Source organism: Haplochromis burtoni, unplaced genomic scaffold (genome assembly GCF_018398535.1).
Source record: "Haplochromis burtoni strain Fernald_Lab_line unplaced genomic scaffold, NCSU_Asbu1 Contig_153, whole genome shotgun sequence".
Taxonomy (NCBI): Eukaryota; Metazoa; Chordata; class Actinopteri; order Cichliformes; family Cichlidae; genus Haplochromis; species Haplochromis burtoni.
In genome coordinates this window covers 1115615-1143179 of record NW_024582514.1, presented here as the reverse complement: position 1 = coordinate 1143179, position 27565 = coordinate 1115615, and the positions used below count along the sequence as shown (strand labels likewise).

The 27565-nt window shown below is 42.8% G+C and overlaps 1 protein-coding gene across 3 annotated transcripts; it reads right to left on the bottom strand.

Moving 5' to 3' along the window:
- Positions 1 to 1881: 1881 nt before the first annotated feature.
- Positions 1882 to 26478, bottom strand: ccdc9 (coiled-coil domain containing 9). 3 transcript variants are annotated; one of them, XM_042224841.1, is made up of 16 exons: positions 26342 to 26478; positions 25680 to 25732; positions 24871 to 24975; positions 23653 to 23787; positions 20447 to 20863; positions 19618 to 19701; positions 19024 to 19188; positions 18735 to 18916; positions 17872 to 17930; positions 17305 to 17349; positions 14844 to 14964; positions 14425 to 14587; positions 13651 to 14176; positions 12368 to 12532; positions 10925 to 11062; positions 1882 to 4634 (listed from the first exon to the last, which is right to left on the bottom strand). In XM_042224841.1, exons 2-16 carry the CDS (start codon positions 25680 to 25682, stop codon positions 4630 to 4632), a joined length of 2313 nt encoding a protein of 770 aa, XP_042080775.1. In that variant the 5' UTR covers positions 25683 to 25732; positions 26342 to 26478; the 3' UTR covers positions 1882 to 4629. The 3 variants fall into 3 exon arrangements, with proteins under 3 accessions (XP_042080775.1, XP_005932690.1, XP_005932691.1); XM_005932628.2 differs by having other exon boundaries at positions 10925 to 11065; positions 26342 to 26477; XM_005932629.3 differs by lacking the exon at positions 17305 to 17349 and having other exon boundaries at positions 10925 to 11065; positions 26342 to 26476.
- Between the last annotated feature and the right edge of the window lie 1087 nt (positions 26479 to 27565).

The window sequence follows — 27565 nt, the reverse complement described above, 5'->3', positions numbered from 1 at the left end:
ATCCCCAAAAGTTGATTCTGTTCATCTGAATCTGGACGTAGCGTTTCCAGATCTACAAAATCAACTTTTGGGGAAGTAAAAATGTTGAGTTTGGAAAAGTGGGAATAATTCCTCTCGGATTTGAAGAGCAAAATGATAAATGTAACGGATTAAAGGAAGCGGCTCTAAAATGGAAACAAAGTCTGAAAAACTGTAAGTAAATAGATAAACAACCTGAAGCTAACACACCAGTTAACACGGGACTTACTTCTTCCTTCATTCATGGCACACTTGCGCACGGACTGCTCCAGTACAGCCAAACTACTGGCTGTACTGGAGTCCCTGCTGAGTTATTTGTAAGCTTTGGTACCCTAACCTAACTCTGGTGTCTTATCTCTGCGTCCTTCAGTGTTGACCCATCACAATCATCTCGAAGCCGAGATGTTGAGATGCTCCTTTGTCGTCAGTTACTCTCAAGGCCAAAAGAAAACAGAAATCCTCTTATTGTGAAGGAATTTTTGCCACGTTTCCGGCGGCCTTCCGAGTTTTTCCTGACAGTCTTTACGAAACTGTGGACGAGGAGGAGCTCAAAGTACGCAACACCTGACGATTGGGTCATAGTTTGGGAGAAACGTCCCGCAGCAGAAGGCGCAGAGCCATCTCCATCCACAAATCATCACCGCCTCAGATTTTCTCCTCCAGCCTAAACAAATCTGTACAGAGACTGTAAAAAAAAACCCCACCGAGACATCAGAAACCTCAAAATAAAATAAAAATAAATAAATAAACCCTCTCTGCACAGATGAGTCACAGGCAGCGGAAGGAGGGGGGATTACTAGCTCCCGTTATGTAGTGTTAACTGAGGATGAGGAGGAACCGTTTGTCTTCCTGTCCTGCAGCGAGCAAGGTCACAATGTTCAAACAGGAGCTCGTGTGTGCAGACGCAGATCGGCTTCTCAGTCCGGGACTGTGTCTGCGAGCAGGACCTGAATTCACGCGTCTTGGTGGCGGACAAAAGGAGCAGAGACGGTGTCGGTGATCCAGATTCTGTTATGTAGGAAATATTACCAGCATTTTAAATCATTTCCTCACGTGGAGAACAAACACGTTAGACTTCAGAGAGAGAGAGAGAAAACATTTATTGGCTGAATGAATAAAACACAAACAGATAAAGCAAAAGTTTGCTTTTCATTTCATTTAATATATTTTTTAAAAGCTGTACAAGCGTCTGGATGCTCCTTCCCTCTCTGACGTGGACATTTCTCATCGAGGTCTTTCATAACATAAAAAAAACAGAAGCTACATCTCTTTGTATGCCTTCTACATTTGTGTTTTCAGAGAAACTTGATGAACTTGGGGTCAGAGAAATGAGGTGAAACTTGCCCTCAGAGTCACACTCAGATTTTGGATGGAAGAGGCAATCACCTCCTCTGCCAAAGCAGATCCTGAGCCGAGGAACATGCAGCTTACTCTCCATTAGTTCCCTACAGCGTCTCTGATCATTCTGATTTCCTGTCGGTCGTCCTGGAGAAGGAGAAAACCTGCCCGGAGACGCCCCTGCTGCACAGGCTGCTGGAGGAGAATCAGCAGGTGGGCGAAGACCGAGAACGCTGGACAGTAAAACTTGATTAGATATCAGCTGCCTGCTGGGCTCAGGAGGTGAACCAATCAGAGTGGCTTCACCTAAACATGCGTGCTAGGATGCAGCAAGCTGAATCTGAACAACCGATAAAAGGACTGGACTGTGATGGAGACCGGACTAACACACACAACCACGCCCTGCTCAAACCGGAGAGAAGAGGAAGATGAGGAAACTTCAGAGATCACAGGCTGCATTTCGCACAGACATTCAATTCTGGAACAAAAACTTCAATTCCTTTTATAAAACTGTACATACTGCAGTTTTCTTTCAGCCCAGAGGCATCACTTTTATTCCTTGGATACAGAATACAAAAACCAAAGCATCCCCACTCATCCACGTGTGTTTAAACGCCACCGGTTCAACGCTCCGGCTGATGCGAGCTGAGAAAACAGACTCACTCTGAAGCTCTTGGCCCGCTGAGGTATGAGAGAGCGGTTTCACTCCAAAATAAACCATCAGAACAAAAAAAAAAAAAGAAAAAAAAGAGAGTTTCATTCACAAACGACAGTTTAAAACATTTGCATTTAATCCCAAAAAACAAAACAAACTTCATATGATGGAGGCAGCGAGTCCTAAGAGGGCCGGGAAAGTGTAGTCGCCTAAATGTAAAGCAACATCAGAGAGAATTACATAATCAAATCATCAACTGGAGTGACTTTTTCCTGTGTACATAATTGATTTTGATAGATTTGAAATAAAGAGAAGACTCGAGTAGGTCACATGATTCTTTCAGGTAAAGCAGGTGAGCAGCAGCTGATTAAAAAGGAAGAAAACGTCAGGAACACGCGGACAAACCTCAGTTTCACTGATTTTAATCTGGACACGTCAAACGTGCTGCAGCTCGCTGACGAGTTCAGAAATGGGTGAAACTGAGGTTTGAGGACTTGTTGGGAGTTTCTTCTTTAACCCTCTACTGCACGCCTTACCTCCTGATATTTAAACTCACCGACGGCCTTTCAATGGATTAAAACCAAAATCAGCACAGCGAGTCGTCTGGGAGGACGATGCCTGCTGAATCGGTCTTCATTACAGACTCACAGGGGTTAATTTCACAATTTTCCACGACTTCCCAGAGACTTCCTGTTGGAGCGAACGCTCCTGATTTGCACAAAGAACCCTAAACTCCTGCTTAATGCAGATGAAGACGTGGCGGCTCGATGCCGTGCCTTTTGAAACACCCCTCTGCTTTACGCCTGCACCAACACCGCAACTATGCAGTCGGTGGATTCCTGTGTTGCAAATATGTGAATCTCTTTGTAACTCAGATCAGATCAAATGCACTGTGTTAGGCTCAACATAGTGACACGACTGAAGAGAGACTGCTGATGGCTGCTGCCTCTGAGGACAAGCAAACTTCAGCTTTAGGATAAAAATATCACAAAAATGTGATTTTCACAGAATTCTGAAGCAATATTTTTGTGTTTTCAGATTTGATCAAAAATGAATCCACATAATAAATTAATCTTTATGAAAAGTGTCTGAATTTCATGCTGCACTTCCCAAATAATTCAAAGACACAGTTTATGTTGTTGCACAGCGAGTCTGTGCAGTTCAAAGAACAAATCTTTGCTTAAGTGTTGATTAAAAGTTATATTTAGTGATAAAAACTTGATAAAATCTACTGGCTGGCTTGGGAATGACTGTGTCAACATGGATGAGTTGGAGAAGATGGTCGGGATGAGGGAAGTCTACTCAGACTGCTGCCCCTGTGACCCGAACCCAGATAAGTGGCAGAAAACGGACGGATGGATGGAAAACGCCAACATTTCGCCCAAACGGTGTAACTATGTGTGCAGTCGAGTTAAAAAGCCGTCACCATTCAGATCGAGCCGGTGTGCCTGACACCTAAACAGTTGCTGTCCTCGGAGTAAAAAGGGCGCCGTTTTACTGCCACCATCTACTACAAACAATAACTCATTACATGATATTATTACGTTCGATATTGTTCGACACAAAATGAGCCGATGAACAGCAGAGTTTGAATCTGAGCTGAATTAGAATCACATGATCAATTAAAATTTAATTAAATCTGCGTCATCTGTGCCGCCACCTTAAAAAAAATGAAGCGGTGAAACTACAGCGTGACCTGATGGAAAAGACGGAAACTGATCGGAAAGAAGCGAGCTTAGCAAACAGCTGTCACCTCTGCTTAAAGCTCAACATTAACTGGGTCTGGCAGCTGTAATCCTGCCTTTTTAATTTCAACAGCATCAAGAAAATAAAATTGAGGAAAAGGCAGATTTGTTTTTCATTGATTAATGTGCTTGAGATCCTCTTACAGGATATCAGTTTAAGCGTGGTCAATATCTGTGTCAATCATCATTTTCTTGTTTCCTGTAACTATGTTAGAACAGGACGGCGATCGCCTCATTTTGCAGACGATCGGCTAATAAGATGAATCCAATCAATCACTGGGGAAGTTGGAAGTTAATGATTGTCTTTTTCCCGTGGAGAAATTCCGGTTCCTGGTCCTGAAAGGAGAGACCACATCGACCTTATACAGGCTGGGCGATCAATGGGGATGAGAGCCTGCTGGACAAAAAGGATGCAGTGAAGTAATCCAGGCAGTGAAGTAATCCAGGTTACTGTCTGTAACTTCAGCAGCATCTCTGAGGCAGAAACGACCTCTGTGAGGCTCTCAGGGCAGTGTTAGAATGACTTTTGCACACAAACACAGATGTTCTCTCGGAGCAGAGACAACGAGTCTGTAGAGAGAAATCGCCATTTTTAAACCAAGACACTGATGGACATTTTACTTTTGATGTCTCAGTACTACAGAGAGAGGAGGTGAAGCAAAGGGAGGGGGTGTTTGATCACAGCTCAGAGCGCTAAGGAGAGGTTGGTCCGTGGAGGCAATGCACACTTCCTCCTCCTCCACCTCCTCATCATGGATGAAGTCATTTTTTCCCTGTTTTTTAAAACAAATTTAGATATGCAGTGGTCACGGATGAGTAGTGTGATGCATCCAACTCCTCCTCCATCCATCCATCCTCAGACGTGCTGCAGCTTCAGTCTGTTGATACAAACAAAAGGAGGATGTTTAAAAGTGTGTGGCCTAGAGAATGTGCCTTTCACCCAGCGCACTTCAGACTACCATAAAGGCTGAACATTTGCAGCCATCACTGAGCGCATTCAGCCACTCTGCAGCTCAATGAGAGAAGTATCACATGCACAGAAGCTGGTGATCAATATGAACTCTCGCAGCTGCAGAAAGCCTCTCAGAGCAGAACAGAACGCATCCTGATCCCTGAGTCACAAACAGCAGTTGTATTTCACGTCCCCGGCGTGGCACTTTCCCACTAAGATGGAAAGATAAGGGAAGGGGTTAAAGTAGCCTGGAAAGATCCGGAACGGCGTCCCGGTGCTTTCAGTTAATGTGTAATTAAATCTGAGAGGCAGTTTAATACATTTTAATATCGAGCGAGTTCATTTTTCATGTTGCTTCCAGCTGATGCCATGGAGGAACGACCACTCGGGAAATGATGTCACCGCACAGACACACAGTCGGTAAAACCTCTTTTTCCTCCTCGTTTCTCATTCCTGTCATGAGTACATGCTCCTCATCTTCTTTCAGGGTCACCACAGCAGATCATCGCTCTCTACCATCCTCCTGTCACACCAACCCTCTGCATGACCTCCTTCACTACAGCCATTAGTCTTCTCTGAGCTCTTCCTCCAGCCTGGCAGCTCCCATCCCTCCTCTGCACATATCCAAAGCATCTCCACCCACTCCACCTGGCCAGCACTCTTTTTCACTTCTCCTGTGATGTGGATGATTGACCACAGGTATTTAAACTAACCTACCTTCACTACGTGTTCTCCTCGTTGCACCTGTCTCACTGTCATCTGCACACATTTATTCTGTCCTGCCTCTGACTTTGATTCCTCTTCTCTCCTGTGCATACCGCCACCTGCTCCCTACTGTCATAAAGTCATCTGCAAACATCATACTCTGCAGAGACTCCCACCTGTCAGCCTATCCATTGCCACTGCAAACAAAGAGGGGCTCGGAGAGAATGATTGCCCACCTGTCACTCCCACCACACACCTCGCCCCTGTCCTGCACCACCCTCCCATGCTGCAGATGCCAATAAAGTTGTGGTCACAATGGAAACTAGCTTTAAAGATATCAACATATATCATCTAACACAAATTTTGAACCACACAAAAGCCCCTTTTCCATTAGTACCTACTCAGCACGACTCGCCATGGTTCACGCTTTTCAGGGTTTTCCATTAGGTCATAGCACCTGGTACAATTTAGTACCTACTCCCGGGTACCAAACAATCCGAGCAGGTGCTAAAATGTGACGTCATCAGACTGCATGCTACTGATTGTCTGGTCAGCAGCGTCGCTCGATGAGTCATGAAAGCGTCTCGTTCACGAAAATCAAAACCGCCATTTTTAAAACCGGGCAACGAGGGAAACGGCTACAAAAAAAACAACGCCGTGGTCCCCGAGTCAAACGAACAGCCAGACTGAGCAGCAGGTATATACTTGCCTGGACGTCCAGCGTTGCTGTAGCATTCGCGTCACATATTAATTACATTGTGGGACGCTTTGACGCGTTGCTATGACAATGGCCAAGCATATTAGGAGGTACTCAATTGCAATGGAAAACCAGTCGATCCAAGTCGAGTCGATCCAAGTTGGTACTAATGTAAAGGCAGCTAAAGTATCTGCAAGCTAAAGAGCCAATATTTATTTTTGCTATAGTTTCCTCTCATGAGCAGCGAGGTTTGAAGGCTGCAGGTTGAACTTCTGGTATATCTTTTCATTCCCTAACGAGGTTTTATTAAACTTTAAATATTAAAATTTTAATTTAATAAAAAGGCTACACTGACCTACTGCGTCACCTTGTGGTGCACGATGGCACTGCACAAAAGTACAGCTCAAACACAGCTCGACTTCAGTTGATATCTCTTCAACACAATACACACAGATGTTTCTTCACATTTGGTTCAGAACTTTAAAACCTCCTGACATTAGACTGTTTTACCTTTTAATAACATTAATAGATAAAAAGGTTTTAAAGGATGGAGAATTTTAGAAGACAGGAGGTTTCACTCGGCCACGTGACTCTTTCCAACAACCCATAAACATTACCAAGAGTGCAAAACAGCCTCTTAATGTTGTGTCCGTGACTTGTTCTGCAAACATTGCTATAACAATATCTTTGTGTTTTAATGTTGGCGTTTGCCAATACTTGAGTGATTCACGCAATTCAGCCTCTCCACACTGGAGCCTCAGAAACATCACACGATTTAATTCAATCAGACTTTAAACGGACTCCACTGTATCAGCCCTATCATCTGTCCAGCAGGCTGTAGCTCATTTCCTCTGAAAAGCCTTTAAAAGCTTAATTGTGCCTCTAATTTCCCTGGTTTCCTGATCTCCACCCTAACGCCAACACACACACACACACACACACACACACGAGCTCATCTGACTTGTGCCGTTTATCACGAATGAGTCATCAGAGGTGTAAATGCAGCTACTGTGGATTTTTATATCAGAACAAAAGGAAAGCAGCGATCCTTTAAAACTGCTGTACTCAGTCCAAATGGTAAAAATTTTACTGGAGTCTGTTTTTAAACGGCCCAGATCTAATTGGATAAAGATAACACACAAGCAGCTGTTATCAACTAATATTCTGTGTTAATCATTTCGATTTAATTTTAAAAGAATCGAGGAATTCAAATTAAAATGTCAAAATTGTTGCAAATGCCAAAAACGTATGGTTTATTCGTATTAAATGACAGAGAAAAGCAACAAATCTTCACTTGAAAAAAGAAAATTATGAAAATAAAAGAATAAAAGTCAAAATTTGCTCCAGCAAAAGTCCAAACAACCTCAGTTCACCTTTGTTTTTTTTATGGCCGCCGTTTTTATCATCCTTTGCGGCAACAACCTAATTTATACATTAAGAGTAGATTAATTAAAAGTTGTTGAATATGTGTGTTCACATATTATTATTTTAAAGCCTTGGTATCTTGGTTCCATCAAGTGGAACTATTCTCATTTGCAGCTCCGTGTTTATTTCTGGACTTTAATAAAGAAGCTTAGTATGACTCGCGCTTTAATTTTACCTGTTTAGCTTCTACCACCTTTAAAGAAATTTTCTTCTGATTGGCCGACCTGCATAAGAAAAATGGGTGGAGCTTCTGTGACTAGCATGATCATATACTTTCTATGGTGTCACATGACACCTGAAAAATCAACTCAATTTTTGAAACTTTGACCATTTTTAAGATTAACGGATCGTATCAGGATACATGCGGCAGGAAAAGCATAACAGGCCTCCTTCAGTTTGAACCATTTTATTCGGTTCTCCTCTGGTTTTACTTTATGAGATTAATCAATTAACTGCCCACAGATCGCCTTTCTAGCTTTTATCACGCCATCTGAATTTAAGCCCGACTCACGCTGACTTCCAACTCTGTTTCCATATTATGACAGTTCCAGAGAAAAGGAAATATTTATTATTTAAAGCTTTGCCATTTGCCAAAGTGATAACACCCCAGTCACATGATAAATGGGTACAGGGAGAGTGCTAATGACTGGACTTCCTCCAGCCTGTGGTTTATCCACTTAGCTCACTTTTAAACCACAGCGTGCAGAAAAACAGACGAACGGACGGAAATGTGAAAAACATTGATTCAGACCACGGTGAGTGACTCCTCTTCCCAGCGGTGCATGACTCACGGCACCATGAAGTGGTAATATTATGGGCTATCACCTATATAAGGGCTGGTTGGCCTTATAATTCAGTGCTCCCATCAACCCCAGCAGTAATGAGGGGTGTCACAACGAATGAAGGAAAGGGGCATAAAGGAGCACAGTGTTGTTCAGAGACACATACAAAAGAAAAACAAGTTTAAACCAGTTGTTCTCTTTTTTCTTCAACGTCCAACACCAGAAAAAAAGAGATCCACGATTCAGTTTTAGTAAATTAAAAGGTCGGCCTCACAGTCTGAGAACTGCTGGTTTAAACAGAGATGAGCAACATAAACAGAAACCAGTTCTGAAGCAGGCACTCAGCTACACTCATGGCAAAAAGGAACCATCAGAGCTCAAAGCCACATTTGCACCCCAGAGTCACACCGACTCTGCAGTTTCCAATCTGTGTTGGGCAGATTAGACTTGCTAAGCATGTGGTAATTAGGATATAATCTGAGAACCCAGATAGTCTGATGATCGGGCCTCTGGAGTTAGTGGCCAATTTTTCTGGGCTTCCAGTGCAGCCGGCTGATATCTGGGGAAAGATTTCCATTTCTGTCCTCGGGGCAGGTTTATGGATGCAGATTATTAAAAAGAAAAACTAATAACAACAGCTTTTTAATCAGGTTTTATTGGCATCAGAAAATAGCTGATTGGATCCCAGACTGGGAGTATTTACTCTGTGCCATCTCAAACATGACCCATCAGCAGAATACTTGAGTTTGTCTCATGTATATTCATGGAGATTAATTAGGACCAACAAATTATAAGTAAGGCTGATGGGAACTTTGTTGTATGGATGCACGGATTGTGTAATTCTGGGCTTATGCAGATGTTTTAAAAAGTAAATGAATACAAATGTGGCTGTTTATTCATTTCAAAATTAAAACGCCTCCAGGGACTTTCATTTCAGAGCAATATCTAACCTAACTTTAACTCCAGGGAACACTTGGACTTAAAAAAATAAAACAAAAACATATGTATAGAATCACCTGACCAATCAGATGAAAACTGGTTAAAACGTTCGATGACTTTGCCCTAAAATAAGATTTAAAAAAAACTTGTTACCCCACTTTCCCCCTCTTACATCATCATCTTTGCCTTTGCTGACATCTCAGATTTAAATATGTCTGTGGTTTATAATATTACTGCTCAGTTGTCAATACACCCACTGTTTTCTTCATCCTTCAAGCATTTTAAAAACACCAATTTCCACGAGTTTTGAAGCAAATATCAAGATTTCAGCATCGTTTACAAATGCAAATACATAAAAATATATCTGAACGTTTGCCTGCACGTGACCAAAGGCTGCAAAATATTATTGTCCAACATACTGCAAATGGATTGTATACGGAAACAAGAAAGGTACAAAACTCTTGCCCCTTGCCTATTTACAGAGATTAAACAGACCCTTGGAGATCGCTTAAGAAACAAATATGGAGCTGCAGACAAATGAGCATCAGCACAGAGCCTACAGTACTGCAAGAATCAAGATAAAACCCTGACCTGATGGTGTATGACAGGTGGAAGCTATTTAACTAATTCATTAAACGTGGATCTTTCTCAGAGGCACGATTTAGCTGCATGTTTGCACATAATTCTTCTAATAATCTAATAATTATCACAATATTTTAGTCTAAAATAAAACCGCGGAGCAAACCTGATCAGACGAAGCCATTACACTAAAAACTACCCAAAGAAGACCCTCAAAGAGTTTAATGGAGCTCATTTGGCTCTGCTCACATACAAGATGTCCTCTTAGTTTGTGCACCATCTATAGTCCAGATTTGTTCCCAGCGTTCACCAACAACTCAGCGCCTGAGGCCTGAATTATTCAGATTTCCCTCCTGAGATTGCTGATGGGTAGAGCAGCACGTTAACGGATACTTATGAGTCTGAATGTTTTGAATTCGATTGCTTATAAAATGTGTTTTTAACTGAAATGATCTGGTTCCACAGATGCCATGAGTGTAACTGCAAAACAGGCAAGACGGCAAATGCACTCTGATCATATCACATGATTAACAGCTCACATCAATACAAAAAAATAAGAGGAGGAGACAGAGTAAAAGGTTTGGTAATGCAGGCAGAGCATCAAGCAGCAGGAATTTCATTACAGCCATAAAAACAACGAAAACAAAAGGTTTTACATGCTGGAGAAGAACAGGAAGAGGAGGAGGAACAGCACACGGGGAGTGCATCCAACAAAGGAGGTGGAGTTAAAAGTTTCAGTCCATCAGAGGAGGAGCAGGAAGACAGCCGGGAGGAGTTTCAAAACAGGAAGTGGGTCCTGATCGGTGGAAGGAGGCGGTAGCATTGCAGGTCAGATTTTTTAAAAAGCAGCGTCTAAAGCTATCTTTGGGTTTGTCAGGCCACCAAACAGCTCGGTCATGATTTATTTATAAGGGAATGAAGACAAAAAGAGTGAGAGAGCCACACCACGAGGGAAATGAAAACCAGCACAATCACAAAAAAAAAGCACAAAAAAAAAGAAGAAGCAGGAGCACAGCGTGAGGAGGCGTTAGAGGTGCGCAGGGGATTTACAGTAAGCCACCGTCTCAAAGTCAGTGATAAGGACCGCACCTGAGGACGGCTGCGTTTCTGCTGTCGGAGCAGCGTCGCTCTCGGCAGGCGGCGCGTCATCTTCTTTTTCTACTGAAGGTTCAGGCGAGCTCGGTTCAGCTTCCAGGACGGAGGGGGCGGGCGGGGAGTCGGGTTTGTCTGCTGTCGGAGAGAAAAAGGCAACAAGGCTCGATTCAGAATGAAATAAAAGCTTATGCTCAAAGGCAACCTGGAGGGAAATAAAGATGTTCAAGTGCAGAGCAACTTGAGAAAAAAGCAACACAGTGTCATTCAGCGTGGTGCTACGTTCTCCTTTGATGTGTGCACGGTTTCCTGTTTCCTATACTATCATTGCATCCACAACATTAATTCCTCCATTTTATTGTCACAAGAAAGAAAATAACTGCAGCTATGATGAAGTAAAAATCCTGCCCTGTAGTGCTCTCGACTCAGCCTTTAAATCCTTACAGCATGTGGAGTCTCGTCAATTAGAGATAAATAAACTGCAGGACCCAGCTTGCATCTAATCAGCTGTTGTTGGGTGAGAACCCAAAAATTCTGCAGGTTTTGGAGGCGTTACTTGAATCGAGATTAACATCAGTTAAAATTTAGCTCAAAATGAGCTGAACTGCAAAGCGGCGCGGGAGGATTTCAGATGCTGGGTTAGTTCAAGCGGGAGATTAGAAGCACCTGGATTAATCCTCCTGATGCAGCTGGATTAGAGCTGCTGCTGGTTTGCTGATCCTCACTATACCACAGGACTGTCAGCGTGTAATGTTTCTACTCTCTAAAGAAAGTACTTTTTAGTTAAATATAGTAGAAACTAAGCTTTAGAGAAAACATGTAAAATGACTGAAATTATATGTTGTATTAACTAAATAAACCAATACACCCAGCATGTGAAGGACATTTCTTTGACATTTATTAAGACTGAACTATTAATAATTGACTTCGTCTTTCTAGTCGCTCTATATTATCCTAGAAACTTAAGACATAAGACTGCAACTTTTATGTGCCAGGGAAAAACTGTAGCCTGGTTGATGCACTGATGTTGCATCCTCAACCTCTGGGTGACCAGCTTCAATCAAAAGGTGACTGCACGGGTCGGCTGACAGGAGGAAACCCGTCTGCAGACAGCTGCAGTCACTCTCATACAGACTGGTGAAGGTTTGCAAACTCTTCTGAATCAGTCTGGGCTCATCTGCAACAGAGGACTCAACTTTCCATAGCCGTCATTTCTCACACGTGTTTACACCATCGGAAAAGCTCTGTGTAGTTTTGGTGAAGTGGCTGCGTGGACAGAACATGTAGGAGGTCCTAAAAGTCCAGCTAACGCCCTAATACAGCGTCCAGATATTACACTCTCACACACGCCTGTTGGGCGAGTCCTAGAGAAGTTCAGGGTGCAGTGGATGAAAACAGCCTGGTGCGTTTTATGTTGAGGGGTTAATCTTTTTTTATTACCTTGTGACGGGGCTGGAGGCGTATCCTCATCCACCTTCACCTCACAGGGGGCGGGGTCAGATGGCAGTGCAGTAGGTGAGTCTTTAGGAGCCGAGTCAGGTTCTGACACCATCACCTGGATCTCCTGGATTTCAGCTTTTTCCGGAGGAGACGAAACATCAACGGCTGAGCACCGAGGATGGAGAGAAGAGGTGAAGATGAGGGGAGGAAACAAAAAGGAGAGAACAGAGAGGTGTTGGGGCGGAGGTAGAAAAAGAGAAATCAGAAGAGACAAGGTAAGAAAATAAGAGCGAGGTGTGAATATTTTCCCCTCACTGACTGAATCTTTGACAGAAACAAAGGGAAAATATGAAGGCTGTCCATTTAACAGATTAAAACCAGAAAGTGACCTTCCTTAATGTCAAAATTATTTCTAACGAGCCGTTTTTTTCCATGAATAACATAAAGTTATGTAACCATCCCTAAAGGTCTCTGAGAAACGCTGATCACTACAGGTCACAGGTGCAGCAGCATCCTCCCTGTGCAGGAGGGAGACATGCTGCAGGGCTTCCTGTAGGAGAACAGAGAGCTTAAATGGGCACAAAGTCCTATGTTGAGACACTTCTGCCGACTTACTGGGAGAAATGTTCACCAACTTGACACAAAAGTAAAAGTTCAGCCTTCAGAACAACATTAAAGGTGCCCGAAGCAAAGAAATAAAGACACAATGTCAATCGCTTCTGCAGCATTTGAAGCTTTACAAGCCCCCAGTTTAAGCGCGCTAAGTTAATATTTGCATTAACTGAAGTGTCTCAACGGCTCTTCTGTGAACACAGTAAAAATGCTTCATTTTCTGCCGCTTATATAGTCGACCAGAGGCGTTCCTAAACCAGCCGTGAAATGTGATCTCTCCAGCATGTCCCGGGCCTCCTTCTGGACATGCAAAACGCTCCGTAAGCTTTACATTCAGGATTGTTGGAGTGCTGTTTCTCTCCTCCGCTAAGGGTCTAACACAGCTCTTCATCCTACATTGCTCCTCTGCGATTTCTCATTAACACACGTAAAATTGCATCAATGATTCTTCCCTTTATAGCCCTGCACAAATGCTAACTTTAACAAATGGTTTTCAAAAAAATGTTATTGCATCATTAGCTGATAAATCCACGTTATTTATCAGATTTATTGAGTTTAAGCCACCTGGGATATTATTTGATGTTAACACTGGTATAGCACATGTGCAGCAGCTTCAGAAAATTGCTACAATAATTCCCTGTTATGGTCTCAGTGTGGGGTAACTATTCTACCTGCATGCTCCTCGCTCTGTGACTCGGCAGGTTCACTGGAGCTGGCAGCTTGGCTCTTGATCTCTTCCTCCTGCTGCTGCTGCTCCTCCTCCTCCTTCTTCTGTGGGGGGCTGGAATCAACGCTGGAGGGTTTCGGCGGGCTCTCGCCTCCCATGCTGCTCCTGGGTGACAGCAACTCCATTTCCTCCCCCCAGTCTGACACAGGCTTGTGGCCGTCCAGCGGGGAGAAGGGGCTGAGGGGTTTGCCTCCCTCGGGGGACTCCTGAGCGGCCGCTGGGGGCGGGATGTGGACCTTTGGCCTGGGAGTCCGCTGATCTTTGGGGCTTCCTGCTGATGCCTGACGAGAACGAGGTTTGGGAGTTTTTGGGGAGGACTCTTTGCTCTTTGCTTGCTTCTCCTTTCCGATGTCCTTCTTCTCGTCGCCTTTGGAGTCTTGCTCCGAGTCGCTCAACTCCTCATATTCCCCATCGTCACTGGCATCCTCCCATTCATCATCATCCTCTCCTCCTCCACTCTTCTCCTGCACCTAAGGAAAGATGGAAACAAAGAAACAAAGAGTTAGCGATTTATTTATTTAAAATCCTGCAACAAATGCTTTATTTTGGATGTTTGATTGAAGTGGCAGGAGCATTTAAGGCACCGGCTCTCGTGTCCCATTTCAGAAACTAAAAAAAAATTCACACCTCACAAAAAGAAAAAGGATCCATTTCTCTGAAGTAAAGCTCAGCATGACAGATACTTTATTATTCATAGAAGTCCAGATGCACCCGTTACCTTCTGTACTGTGGGAGGTTTAGATTTCTCTTCTTCCTTATCTTTCTTTTTACTCTTCTCTTCCTTCTTCGTCTTGTCCTCCTTTTCCTTCTCCTCCTTTTCCTTCTCCTCCTTTTCCTTCTCCTCCTCTTCCTTCTCTCCCTCCCAGCGGTTGTCATGCATGCTGTGAAAAGTTTCAGAATAAAAGGTTCAGTGGACATCGCATTAGCGTGAGAAATACACCGAAAACCATCGCAATTCTCAACAAGAGCTGTTAAAATGTTTATTATAAAGGAAAATGAGGAACATTACAACTAGTTTAAAAGTCATTTTAGTGTTTCAGACTTCAGTTTCTTCACTGCAGAACAGCTTTGTGATGAAGAATTACATTAAAAAGTAAAGTAAATGGATCTGTCAGCTGATGGTGAGAAAAGTTTTACCTGTAGCTCTGCTTCTGTCCTCGGCCCCTCCCTCTGCTCCGGTCGCCCCTCGGCCCCTGGGTCCTGCCCTGGGACAGGAAGTCGCCGAATGTCGGCGCTTTCGGAGGTCGCTTACTGTCATCTAAGGAGACATCGATGGTGAGTATACATCAAACTATGAACTGCTGTGATGTTTAATCTAAAAAAGCAGAAAGCAGGTGATGGATGTTTCATCGTCACTGCTCAAAAGTGAGGCACAGGAGTGTTTTTTTAAAGTAAGAAATAAAAATTCAAAACGGAGAGGGGGCACACGTTGTGTCATTAACATGTCTTTATGCCACTGGCTGTCTGTTGGAAAGTATCCAGGCATGTGAAAGTCCATCTAATAATGTTAAAAATAAAACATTTCAATAAAAACTGCCTCCACCGATTCTTCCGCCTCCGCTGCGGTCTGCGAGTTAACGTCATAACTTGCGTGACAGCAGCCGTCCCGCTGGGTCAGCTGCAGAGTGCGTCTGAGCTCTGGGACGACGGCAGATGTGTATTATGATTATTATTGATGGCTCTGAGAAAGCCATCAATCATATCAAGAGAGAAAGAAAAGGTTTTTAAGATAAAGACGAGAAGAGGCATGAGGAAATACTACGAGTAAAACTGAGAACCTCCAAATTTTAAAGCCACCTCGTTTGGACTCCTTTAGAGTTACAACTGGAAATTTGAGCGAAAGAAAAAAGAGATGTTGTACAGAGGGTGAAAGAAAGGTGTTGATTAGGTGAGCAGCTAATGGAGACGAAGGAGGAAAAAAATATTTTTTCCAGTATTTTGTCTCAGGAGAAATCCACATCGAGTTTTCAGTGTCACAAACTGAAGCCAAAATGTTTGTTTTATAACATTTTTTATGACCAACTTTCAGCATCATGGGACCAATCTGATGACTCGGGTTTGACACAAAGACTCACAGTTAGAAGATCAACCAAGTATCAAGGAGACTTTCCACATGCTTTAACTTGTTTTGGCCAGCGGCACATTAACACATACTGATGTTCAAAGTCAATTTAAAGGCAAATTTTTTAATGTGTTGCATATTAAAAGACAAAGGAAAGAAGAAAAAAAGAAAAAAGGCTGATTTTTGGGGTGGTCACATGTTCCCTATTTTTAAGATGTGGCTGATTTTTTTATGGAATGACCTCAATAGAAAAAAGAAATGTGGAAATTTGAAAAAAAGAGTCAGAGAGGGAAGAAGAGCAGAGGACACGAGGAGAAGGTCAGAGACCAAAAGCTCAGACGAGGGAGGAGGATAAGAGCTCAACAGGGAGAGAGGAGAGGATGTCATTAAAAGGTCAGAAAGAGACAGATACAAGTACAAACGAAAAGAAGGGATCAGTGAGGAGACAAAGGATGAAAGACTGAAGAGGACTGAAGGATAAACAACGGTGAAGACATGAACGCAGCCAAAGCCAAGGCTCAAAAACTGAGGACCATCCACAAACACTGGTGGACATCCTGAGGTCGCTGTGTGTGCAGGCGGCAGCATCTGAAGCGTTTCCAGCCACAGAGAGATTAGAGCTGCTCACACAAAGGCAAACCTCTCCGAGCTGTCACAACGTCTGTGATTTTAGAGATGAGAGCAGTCAGAATTTACATCAGGGTCTCTGAAGGTTTAATTGAGACAGATTCAGAGTATTTGGATATTTCCAAAGACTCAAGATTAACCTGCATTTAAAATTAAAAACATGATTTGCTACTGTTGCTTAATTCTCACAGTTAGACACAAGTTTCCTAATTTCAGTGCCTTGAATGAAGACAGTTTGCCTTTGGTTTGGACTTTCTGGGGCCTGTAACATGAAGCATGTTTACTTCAGGTTTAACTCCAGGTTAAGGAGGTGGGACACGGAAACTACTGTACTGACCAATCAGTTCTCTGGAAAAATAACATTCCCAAAGGGGATCCTGTGCTTTTCCATTTCAGGCAGTATGAGAGACTTTAGTTTAAAATAATAATAATAATAACAATAATAATCTTTCCTTGGTGAATCAATAACAGAGAGATCCTTAAGATCCAACTGTAATGCTTCTTAACGTTCATTGAACGATGACATACAACTATAACAGTCCTATAATCTTTAAACAAGGCACCTAAGCCTCGACCTTTCTGCAGGAATGCCTGTATTCAACGACCTGTTCACATAACTGGACCCTGCATACTGCAGCTGTAACTACAGTCAGCTCTTCCCTTGTCTTAAGGAGTGAAGCCTGATAAGAAAAGATGAATGCTACAGGCCCCGGGTCTTAACATGAGCTAAAAAGAAGTGGAATTAAACGCTGGTATCAATAGTGGACTAAGCTGATTGTCATAATAACACCATTAAGGGCTGCGCCATCATGAGGGTGAGTCGGGCATGTGAGTTAGGGGTGAGGCTGGTTTTGGGTGCAGCTGCTTCACACAGACACACTCAGACTCAGGCCCATGCTGTGGTCTAACCTGAGGCCCTGCCCCGAGGCTCTGTACGAGAGTTATGCCCCCGCGCTGCAGAGAGGACACACAAACACGTTACACTACGTCTGCCACACACACACCAAAAACATTATCTGTGAAATAAGGTTTTGACATAAACACTCACTGCAACTCTGTAAACATCGTTTATCTTGCTACTAAGTAAAGACCATTAAAATCTCTGCCTAGTCAAATAAAGTCTTCAGTCCTTTGAAAAATAAAATAAACATGCAGGAGCTTCGGTCGGGTTGGTCAAAGTCAGTTAGCACAATAAAGGAAATCCGGACTCCTCCGAACAGAACGACCGCGGCTTAACTCCAAGCTTAATCTGGACTCTGGGGAAACACGGCGAGCATTTACATAACGAGCTTAATTACTCAGGAGGGCGACTGTGTTGCCTCTCATACAGAGTGGGGTGTTTGACGTGTATACATCAACACAGCAGAGAGACATCGTGTCAGACGAGCGAAGGCGTGGCATGGAGGTGGATCGAGGGTCAGCTGCTGTGTTGTGCAACAGCATGCGATGGGTGTGCGTGCGTCTGTGTGTACTTGCCTCTCCTGCCGCCCTCCGATGGGATACCCTCAGTGGCCGCATATGGGTCCTCTTTGAACCTGTGAAAACAGCCACAGGGTTACACACACATCAAACGTTAGCGTCCTCTCTGCCACGTCAGTCTGTCGCCATCTTTATCCCAGCAGACGCCTTCTATCGCCTCCCCCTCCATCTTTGTAAAGTCACTAAAGTTCTGTAGCACAGCTTTAGTAAACCCAACATAAGCGGCACTATTTCAGACACTACAGACTACTACTACACAACACAGATATTCAATGAGGGTTTCTAAGTCTGGACTTTTGCGGGACCAACCAAAGACAGTCACAGACCGGTCCTGAAGCCTCATGAATGCTGTGGCTCACTACACTCTATCCTACTTTGCTGCATTTATTCTCCCTTGAACTGCGCCCCTGCCACTGAGAAGCATCTCCTTTCAATTCCATCTGATAAAGTCCAAGCAGGTTGTCCAGCTGCTCTGCTGGAGTCCTGCTGAGATGATCGTCCCTCCGGCTCAGTCTCTAAACTCTGCAGATGACTTCTGAAGCTCCATCAAAGTCACTGTCAGGTTTGTGGTCACCTCTCCTTGAGATTGTTAGCATCTTCCACTTCAATACTGTGCCGACTCTCAGACTCTGAACGGTTTTTGATCCATTTCTTTGCCACAGTTTCATCTAAGAGCTCTGCAGAGGCCTCCGATAAGCTCGAGGAGGTGGCTGGGGAGAAGGAGGCCCCCTCAATGCTCTATCAAAGTGACTCGATGGATGAATTGATGTGCAGAGGCTGCCTTAAGACTTCCTGGCATCTTTTTGTTCTGCAGTTTGAATTACGGGATCTTAGTTTACTTTTAAAAGAAAGACTCTTACATGTTGTCCGTCTTCTGTGCGTCCCACTCTCGTCTCCACTGGCCTGTGGCGTTACGATGGCGTGCTAATCTCTCCTCATCTATCTGCTCACGCTCCTTCTTCCAGCGCAGGTACTCTGCTCTTTCCCGGCCGGTCATAGACATCGTCATATCCATAGAGCCTTTGGGACCAGGTCTCCGGCTCTGCAGAGAAGTCAGAGTAAATAATTCAGCCACAGGAGTTTAAATAAAGACAAAGGTAATGCTCATAAACAGAACCACCCGAAACCCATTTTTAAAGAAGTACTCACGGTCCACTCTTTTTCCAGCTCAGACCCTGTCTTCACATTGTCAAAGTCCAGTCCCCCCCAGTTTCGTACATGTCTCCGGCTGCCCTCCTTGCGGTCCGTGTCCGGGGCTGGACCTGAACGTCTCGGGTCATCCAGGAAGTTACGGGTCGGTTTGTCTCCATCCTGCTGTGAAACGGAACGACTCTGTTCAGCTCAGGCTAGTTCCTCGCTGATTTTAAATGATTTTAAAAAAGCAAAACAAACAAAAATACTGCGCAGAAGAACCACACTGTTTAAATGCGAGACCGAAGCAGAGACGGTTAGCTTCATAACACTTGATCTTATGGGAAATTTATGTTATAGTAATTTAAGAGGATAAAAAAAACACATCTGGTGTGTGTACAGTCATAACAATCCATCTGTGCCGTCTCACCGGACAACAATTTATGCATTTACACACATCTCTGCTATATTAAGCAAATAAAAATAAAAATAAGTGGTTAGAAAAGTTTTATTATAATGTTTGTCTTTCAGAGCCTTGTCTGTAAAATCCATATCTGGAAATCAAACCTGCTACGACACATGGCAGCTGAAAAAAACCAATGACTTCCATACCCGCTGTCCTCTCTCATACTCTGCTATCCTCTCCATTTCTTCATTCATCTTCTCAATGTTCTGTCGTCTCTTCTCCTCCCATTCCTGTCAGGAAGTTTGTGACATTTGAGTTATTATTGAACAGGATGTTAGTGTTACAACCGTTTTAACAATACTGGAAAATGACTGCATCGTCCATGTTACAAAGTCCTCCACCAGGAGGTAACTGCAGCAGATTTTTGAGCCAAAATAAAAAAAAAATTCTGCAGTATTTTCCCAAAAATCCCAGTTTTAGTACTTCTGTGTTAAAAGATTAAAATGGCTGGGACCAAAGTTAGAACACGTGCCGTGGCTACAGCAATACTTTTGTAAATGTTACATACACATGTAAATTCTTTGTATCATGTTTTTTCTACACACTGAAATCATCCCAGCTCCTGTTTTAAACAAACTCAACATTCGGTGCTTAAAAGCACAAGAACAGAAGCAGCTTTGAACATTCACAGGTCGTGCACTCGAATTTAAACAAGACACACAACTGGATATGGATTAGCTCGGTTTATAGATCATTTATAGATTATAGATAGTCATCTTTCGTTTATTATTTCACTTTAATATGAATTTTTTAATATATGACAACAAATGTGACATATTCTCATACCTCTGAATGGACTTTAACAGTTAATAAATTAAGCTAAGCCCCATGAGACTTCATTGATACATGACTTCAAGTAATCGCACTACCATGTATACCACACAGTCACACTCTAAATGTATTATCTTCAGTGTCTTGCATCATGCAGCTGCATCCTGTGTGAAAACCTCCCTCAAACAGCTCATCCTCACCCACCTTGGATTTCCTGTCTATTCCTCCTGGTGTCCCTTCTCCTCCTCCTCCTCCTCCCCCTCCTCTTCCTCCTCCTCCTCCTCTCCTTCCTCCTCTGCGTCCATGGCCTCCTGCCTCACCAGGCTCTCCATCTCTGGGTGTTCTCGGTTCCCAGTCTCTCCTGTCTTGGCGACCTCCGCCCCCACCTCCTACTCCTTGTCCTACTTGTCCTCCTCCACCACCACCACCTCCTCCTCCTCCTCCTCCACCACCACCTCCTCCACCACCTCCTCCTCTCTGACCTCCCCGACCCATTCGCCCAGACCCGGTCCTCCTGGGGGGGCTGCGGCCATCACTCTGCCCTCTGTGGCTGTCGCTCTCCTCTGATGTCTTCCGGCCGCGAGGAGTTCCCGGTCTCCATTCGTTCACAACTCTCTTCTCCTGTAAGCAGCACACACACAGACTTTCACTGTGGACGGAGTGTTTTTAACAGCACCTTAGTTACTATTTCAGTCAGCTGCTGGAGGAGGCTCAACATGACATATGTGGTAGTTTAAAAACACCATCCTTATTCCTGATTCTTTGACTAATCAAAACACCTAAGTGTCCATTTTAGCCTGTTATAATGTGGATCAATAACAACTTATAGATCATATTAGTTATATTTGGCTACCAATAAATTATAAGTGAGGGAAAAATCTGTTTTGGATACATTTTGGATTTTTTTGTGGTGCTAGAAGAGTTACAGCGCATGGCAAAAGAAAATAAAGGTTTGGTTGATTTATGGTGTAAAATTGAAGTTTTTCATTTAGATTTTTGTCAAAAAAATCTGAGTTAAAAAGGTACTTATCAGCAGTAGAGCTCATAAGAAGTCAGATAAAGCCGTATTTTATTCACACTTTAAATTAGATAGCTTGACAGCAGCTCATTGGAAAAGAAGGAGAATGACCTTCATTGCCTTCAAACACCATTATTACATTATTAATATTATGTAATAATGGTAATTCATAATACATTATATTATTATTATGCAATTACTTTTTTCAGTATTGTCAGGAATGTTAATATTTCAAGACAGTTTCAAAAAATTGCAAGCAATAGCACGCCGTAACTTTTAGGATATAAAGGGACTAACAGGGTGAAGATTATAACAACACATCATCTTCAACCCAGGAAATGGAACAGCTCAACTCTTACAGTTACAAACTCGTCAATCTAATGAATGTCACATGAACTAAAGACTAATCTGCGCTATGGATTATGCAAAGAGCTACAACATGATGAACTCTGAGAGGCTGAGTTATGAGACAGAAAGAGGCCATCGTCGTTCATCAGGTTTTCAAAGGCCTCTTCAGAAAAGGTCCAACAGACTAATGGGCCCAGATCAACCCTTTAACCAGTCAGACAGGCGCTCGTGTGGAGCAGGCAGCCCCCTGCTGTTCTCCAGGCCTTTCTTTTGTCTTATGACCTTTTCAGTTTGAAATCTAGGTGCCGGCAGTGATCGGTAGTCTTTTCTGAGGCAATCTGGATCTCAGCAGGCGCTCACTCCACTCTTACACCTGTATCCCCCCTGGATCTGCTTACCAGCAGCTTCTTCAGCCCACAGGAGACTAATTAGAAACGTGGCAAACTAAACGACTAATGGGGGGGGGGACTGGTTGTGCCAAAAAACAGAGCGTTAAAAACCCTGATTTTCACCAATGGGCCATGAATGCAGCTCTAAAGGAATCATGATGTTGTTGTGGTTTGCCAGTTCCCTGCAGTTCCTCTACTGACCACTTGAGGCTGCACCCTAAAGTGAGTCCCTGTGTTAAAATGAGCCTTTACAGGAAAAGCAAACATGTTTGCAGACCGGTATGAAATCTAGTCTCTGGATAGTTCACCGCCCATGTGTCCATGAGGCCAATTCAAGTATTATTACTCTGTTACTAATTATTGGGCATTTTTCTGGTGCATGATCAGCTTGGCAGGCTTAGCCGATCATTTAGAACTGCACTGTTTTCACCCCAAAGGAGGACACCTTTGGTGCAAAAACAAGCAAAAAACAAACAAACAACAACCCCCCCAACATCCTGGCAGCCAAAATGCAGGCTTCAGAAAAATCAGAGTCAATGTCGCTATGGCTACATCCATCCATTATATGCAATCCATGTTTTTTCTCCTTTTCAGACAAATGTGTCCACGGCATTTGTCCAATTTGTGTTCACAAGGCACGCTTAAATCCTGTTTGTCTGCAGGAGAAAAGGATAGATCTAACAAACAGATGATCTGCATACCGAGCAGAAAGAGCTGGATAAACCGATTACACAGATAGTTCTCCAGCATGGTCGGGTACTTTAATGAGCTGGCTAAAGTGCATTCTGCACAAACATCTGCAGTTAACAACATTATGTTAGTACAGCAGGTACAATCATCTCAGCTCTGTTTCAAGACAATTACCCAACATGCCTTTTTAAAATCCCATTTTTGCCCAGCAGAGCTGCATGAATGGATAAACACGTTAAAGAGAAAACTCATCTCATGAACTCTCACAGGGTAACTTTGGGTATTTGTAGTGTGTGCTGTGCTCTAATTTTATGCCCGCTGCTTCACTGTTCCCTCCAGCCATCCTAGGCTTAGTACTTCAGGCCTTTGAAAGCAAAGTGCCAGCAGAAGAGTGTTAGAGGACAATTACCTTTACAGATTTGTAATCAGTAGGAATCCCTGCCACGATTTGTAAAAACAGATAAACGTCTCCCATCACTACTTTGTGTCAAAGAAGTGAAATATATATTTAATCATTTTTAATCCCAGAAAATCCAATAAAAAAGAAAAATAGCTGTGTGCAATGGTGACTGAAGTTTCCACATATGTGGCCCAGTTAGAGTCTGGCACCTGCCCACAACACTTCTGTTCTGACGCCAGATCTGCACCAGTACACTTTGTTTTGATTTTTATCTAGTGCGAGCGGGCGAAAGCAGCTCGCTTCTCTTTGCTGGCTTCCAGTTTACGGATTAATTTTAAAATCCTTTATTTTCCATTTTATCTGTCTGAAATGCTTCACGCACATATCCTGTTTCAGATGCTTTTATCTCTTACTCGGTTTGACTGTACAGCACTTTGGTCGGCCCTGTTGTTGTAGGTTAAAAATGCTTCATAAATTAAGTGAATAAATGACAGTGATGGAAGTACAACATAATCTGAACCGGCACCACCACACAAAGGATGTTCAGTTCGACTTGATTTCTCACCCCTGTTGCTTTAGAAAGGTCGACTGTGACAGTGAAGTTTTCTTTCTCCGTCTTCGGCTCATGGGGGCGGGGCTTACGAGGTGTAGTCACCGCAATGCCCTCTTGCTCTGCTTTCTTCTTATCTTCCTCTATTTCCTGTTAAAAAATAAATAAATGCAGGAGCCCAGTGAGACTAATGCTTAATAAGAAACGCACCAAAGACAAACAGGTCTGGGGTGTGTTCTGTGTTCATACGACAAAAGTAAGAAGATTAAGTCAAGTAGTCATCCGTGTGCAGCTGATGGACACTTTTCTCCCACAATGCAATGCGCAAAGGGAATAGGACAGCCACTAATATCGGGAAAACCAAAAACTGTTTGTTTATGGGAAAAGAGTGTCTATTTCCCAATTAAAAAGAAAATTATTTTAATCGCTCTGAACTGATGATATTGTGTTTCATCCTTCAGACACTTTTTTTTTTTTAATTTCTCAGTCTGTACATGTGAAGCTCAAGAGAAGCTGCGGTTGTATCTTATCTGAGACCTGAAAAGAAAAATTTGGTTTTCTAAAGGTTTCTCATCATATTTCAGTGGCTACAAATCTAATGAAATAAGATGACGACAACTATTTAACTTATTAAACAGCTCCCAAATCTTTTGATGAGACCATGTTGCTCATTCAGCTTCATGAAGTGAAGAATTCCTTAAAAAATAGAAACGAGTAGCAGTAAATCCTGAAAAAAATCGCCTCAACATCCCAACAAATAAGATCAAAACGCAGTGAGCTCAAATTCAACTTGAAAGTGTTGGCTGCTTGCCGTGAATAAATTCAGAAGAGACAAATGGTTTGAAACAAACAAACAAAAACTGTTATTTGGGGTTTCCTGATTCAAAACAGGTCTTTTGGGGGCGCACACAGCATGATTGGCTCCACTGAATGTTTATAAAGGCCACTTAAGATTTTAAGGTATTTCAAACTTGAATTCATTAAAGCAAACTTAAAAAAAAAAAAAGAAGTTGTTGAAATATCTTTTAACCACAGTCCTAATTTGTCTTGGCTTTTGTCTCAAGTATGCAGTATAATCTTTGACTAATGTGGTAAAACAAGCTGCTTTTATGTAGAAGTGAATCGTTGTGTTTTGAGACATTCTGGGGATGTCATCATTCTTCGGTGAGGACAGTTATCAACATCAAGATGGTAGTATTAAAGATACATTTAGCGTGTAAAATATTTCCATACCTGGTACCTCTTCATCAGAGCTTCATTCTTCTTCCTCAGAGCTTCAATTCGCTTGTCCAGCTCTGCATCCTTCTCCTCCTTTGTCTTGAGATCCACCGTTGAAGACTGAAGCAAAGAGGAGGAAAGCGGAAGTGACAAGACCGGTTTGGCCTGTAATACTTTAATGTGCAGCGCTAAACTAAGCACAATGAAGATACATCAGCTGTCCCAGCTTAATGAAATAATTGTTTTGCTTTTATTAAAGAGGAGAAAGAAATAAGACACCCATATACAAATATTCTATGAGAGAGAAAGAGCGAGAGATTGCGCTCAAAGAATGCAAAACTGAAATCAACGAGAATAAAGATGGCAGTAGAAGTAGCAGAACATACTTTTATACACTTGTCTCGTCTTTGTACTTCTGTCTCATGTTACCACTTTATTATTCAACTTTATGTTTTTAAATGCTCATGAATTGTTTCTGTCGTAACGATAAACGATAGTTTAAAGGTAAGGGAAACATTTAGTGACTTCTCCGGGAGGCGGGAGATGCAAATATGAACGCCCTCTGTCCAAGTTTAACAACAGACAGAAGGCAACAACTTTGCGTACTTTTCGGATGAATTTAATTTAAATATAGGATGTTAGGAACCAAGAACAGCCTTAAAAATAACAGCAATTGATATGACTCTCCAAAATACGAGCCTGAAACCGTTACCAGGGTGGCTGTGAGATGATTAGACTTCCTTCTAGACAGACTTTGGTCCTCCTGAAAGTTTTGGGTAACCTACACAGAAGATCAAGACACTGTCTGCAGTGTTTTTACTCACCATAGCTGCCTTCGGCTCTTCTTCATACACTGGTGGCTGGCTGCTTGTTCCACCTGTAAAGAAGATTAGGAGGATGAGGAGCATCCTACTGTTTCTTTACCTCCACTATACAGATACTACACCTTCAGTAAGGAGAGTTTCTTTGCGTTAACCCGTGAGCACAGGAACAAGAAGGATGAATAGAAACCCTAGATTACACAGTAACAGAAATAGAGCGGTGACTGGGTACCGCCCTCTTTTCCCTTCTGCTGTTTCACCCTTCCTCACTATTGATTACACTATTGAAGGTAAACGCAGGTGAGTTTACAGCCAGGTGTGTGATGAAACCCATTTCAAAAGCTTCTGTAAAAGTCTCAGAGCTGCAGACAAGACGTATATATGACACCCGAGGAACAGTACCACAGCACACATACCTGAGGCTATTTTAGCACATCCAGCCTCACCTGAGCTGCAATAAAGTACTGCTTTGGTGTTTTTGTCTGTCCCTGGTATGCTGTTCAGTAACGTAAGCACACTGAGCCATGTCTGAGCTGTCTGAGGCGATACAAAGCCGCGAGGAGCCCACGAGACGTGGAAACAGACCACCGCAAACAGAGACGACGTGCAGAAGAACACCTGGATGAACGTTCACACGCACTAAAGTTACAGTCCGTTCACGTTACCTGTTTCAGAGGGAACTGTTGCAACGGCAATAAGGGTCAATGTTTGAACTCGCTGCTGTTCGCCAATTCCTGCGCCTCAATCCGTCCTCATTATTCCACTTCCTGTTAGCAGCGGCTAACTTCCTGCCAAATAAATCCCGCCTCCCGGTTCTTAAAGAGACAGTACACTTTCTGACGGCTCAAAACGATCCCAGCAGATTTTCGCTGGAAAAGTCTGCCTCTGCGCACCACCACAGTGGATTTTAAACCAAACCATCAGGATGTGACTGAAGTACAGACTTCCAGTTATAGCTTAGCGGGCTTTACAAAAAAAATGTCTGGGAACTAGACATGTTTTATACAGAGCCCTCAAACTTAGAGGCTTAAAGATAATTGGACAATTGACTGAAAATTAATTTGTGACACCTGTCCATTTATTATTTCATGAGAAATTAAGCACACCTAATATTCTGAAGTTCAACTTGTATTTTATGGCTTTTCGCTGCATTTTTAAATGTGAGAGAAGAAGAGATGGCAGTGTAAGTGAGGAAGGCTGCCATTAAGCTAAAAAACAAACAAACAAAAAAACCAACAACAACAAAGCAATAACATAAATAAAAACTCTCAGCATAGAGAGAGGGAGCAAAAACTGTAGGAGTGGCCAAATCAGCAATCAGACATTTAAAAAATGAATAAAAGGTCTAAAAGACTACAGAAGACTGAAAAAGTGCATGATCACAGATTTATTTTCATGGCTAAGGAAAACAATTTGACAACATCTAACCAAGATGAGAACACTCTCAGGGAGGCAGAAGACAAAAGTATGGAGAAGGAGAGAAACATGGTCCGAAGCAGGCCACATTATATGTCAAACATGGAGCCAATTGAACAGCATGGGCACACATAGCTGCCAGGTCACCAGTGTTTAATGGTTGTGTGATGATTTCTGAAGTGGACAAAAAGCAACACAAGAGGGCTTTTTTAAGGCAAATAGATTCCATGGCACTGATGTCACCGCAACAGAACAGCTTTTCAGCTATTAGATACAAAACGCCTGGCAGAGCATCTAAATGGAGGAAACGGTATTTTGTCCATAGATTCCAGACTGCAATCAGGCGGTCACTGCAAAGGCTTTTCATAAAATAAAATTATGTCACAGTCCAGTTATTATTATTGAGCTTCCGAAAATGAAGAATTATATTTAAAAATGACTGTAAGTCCCGCATAATCCACTGTGGTGGTGGT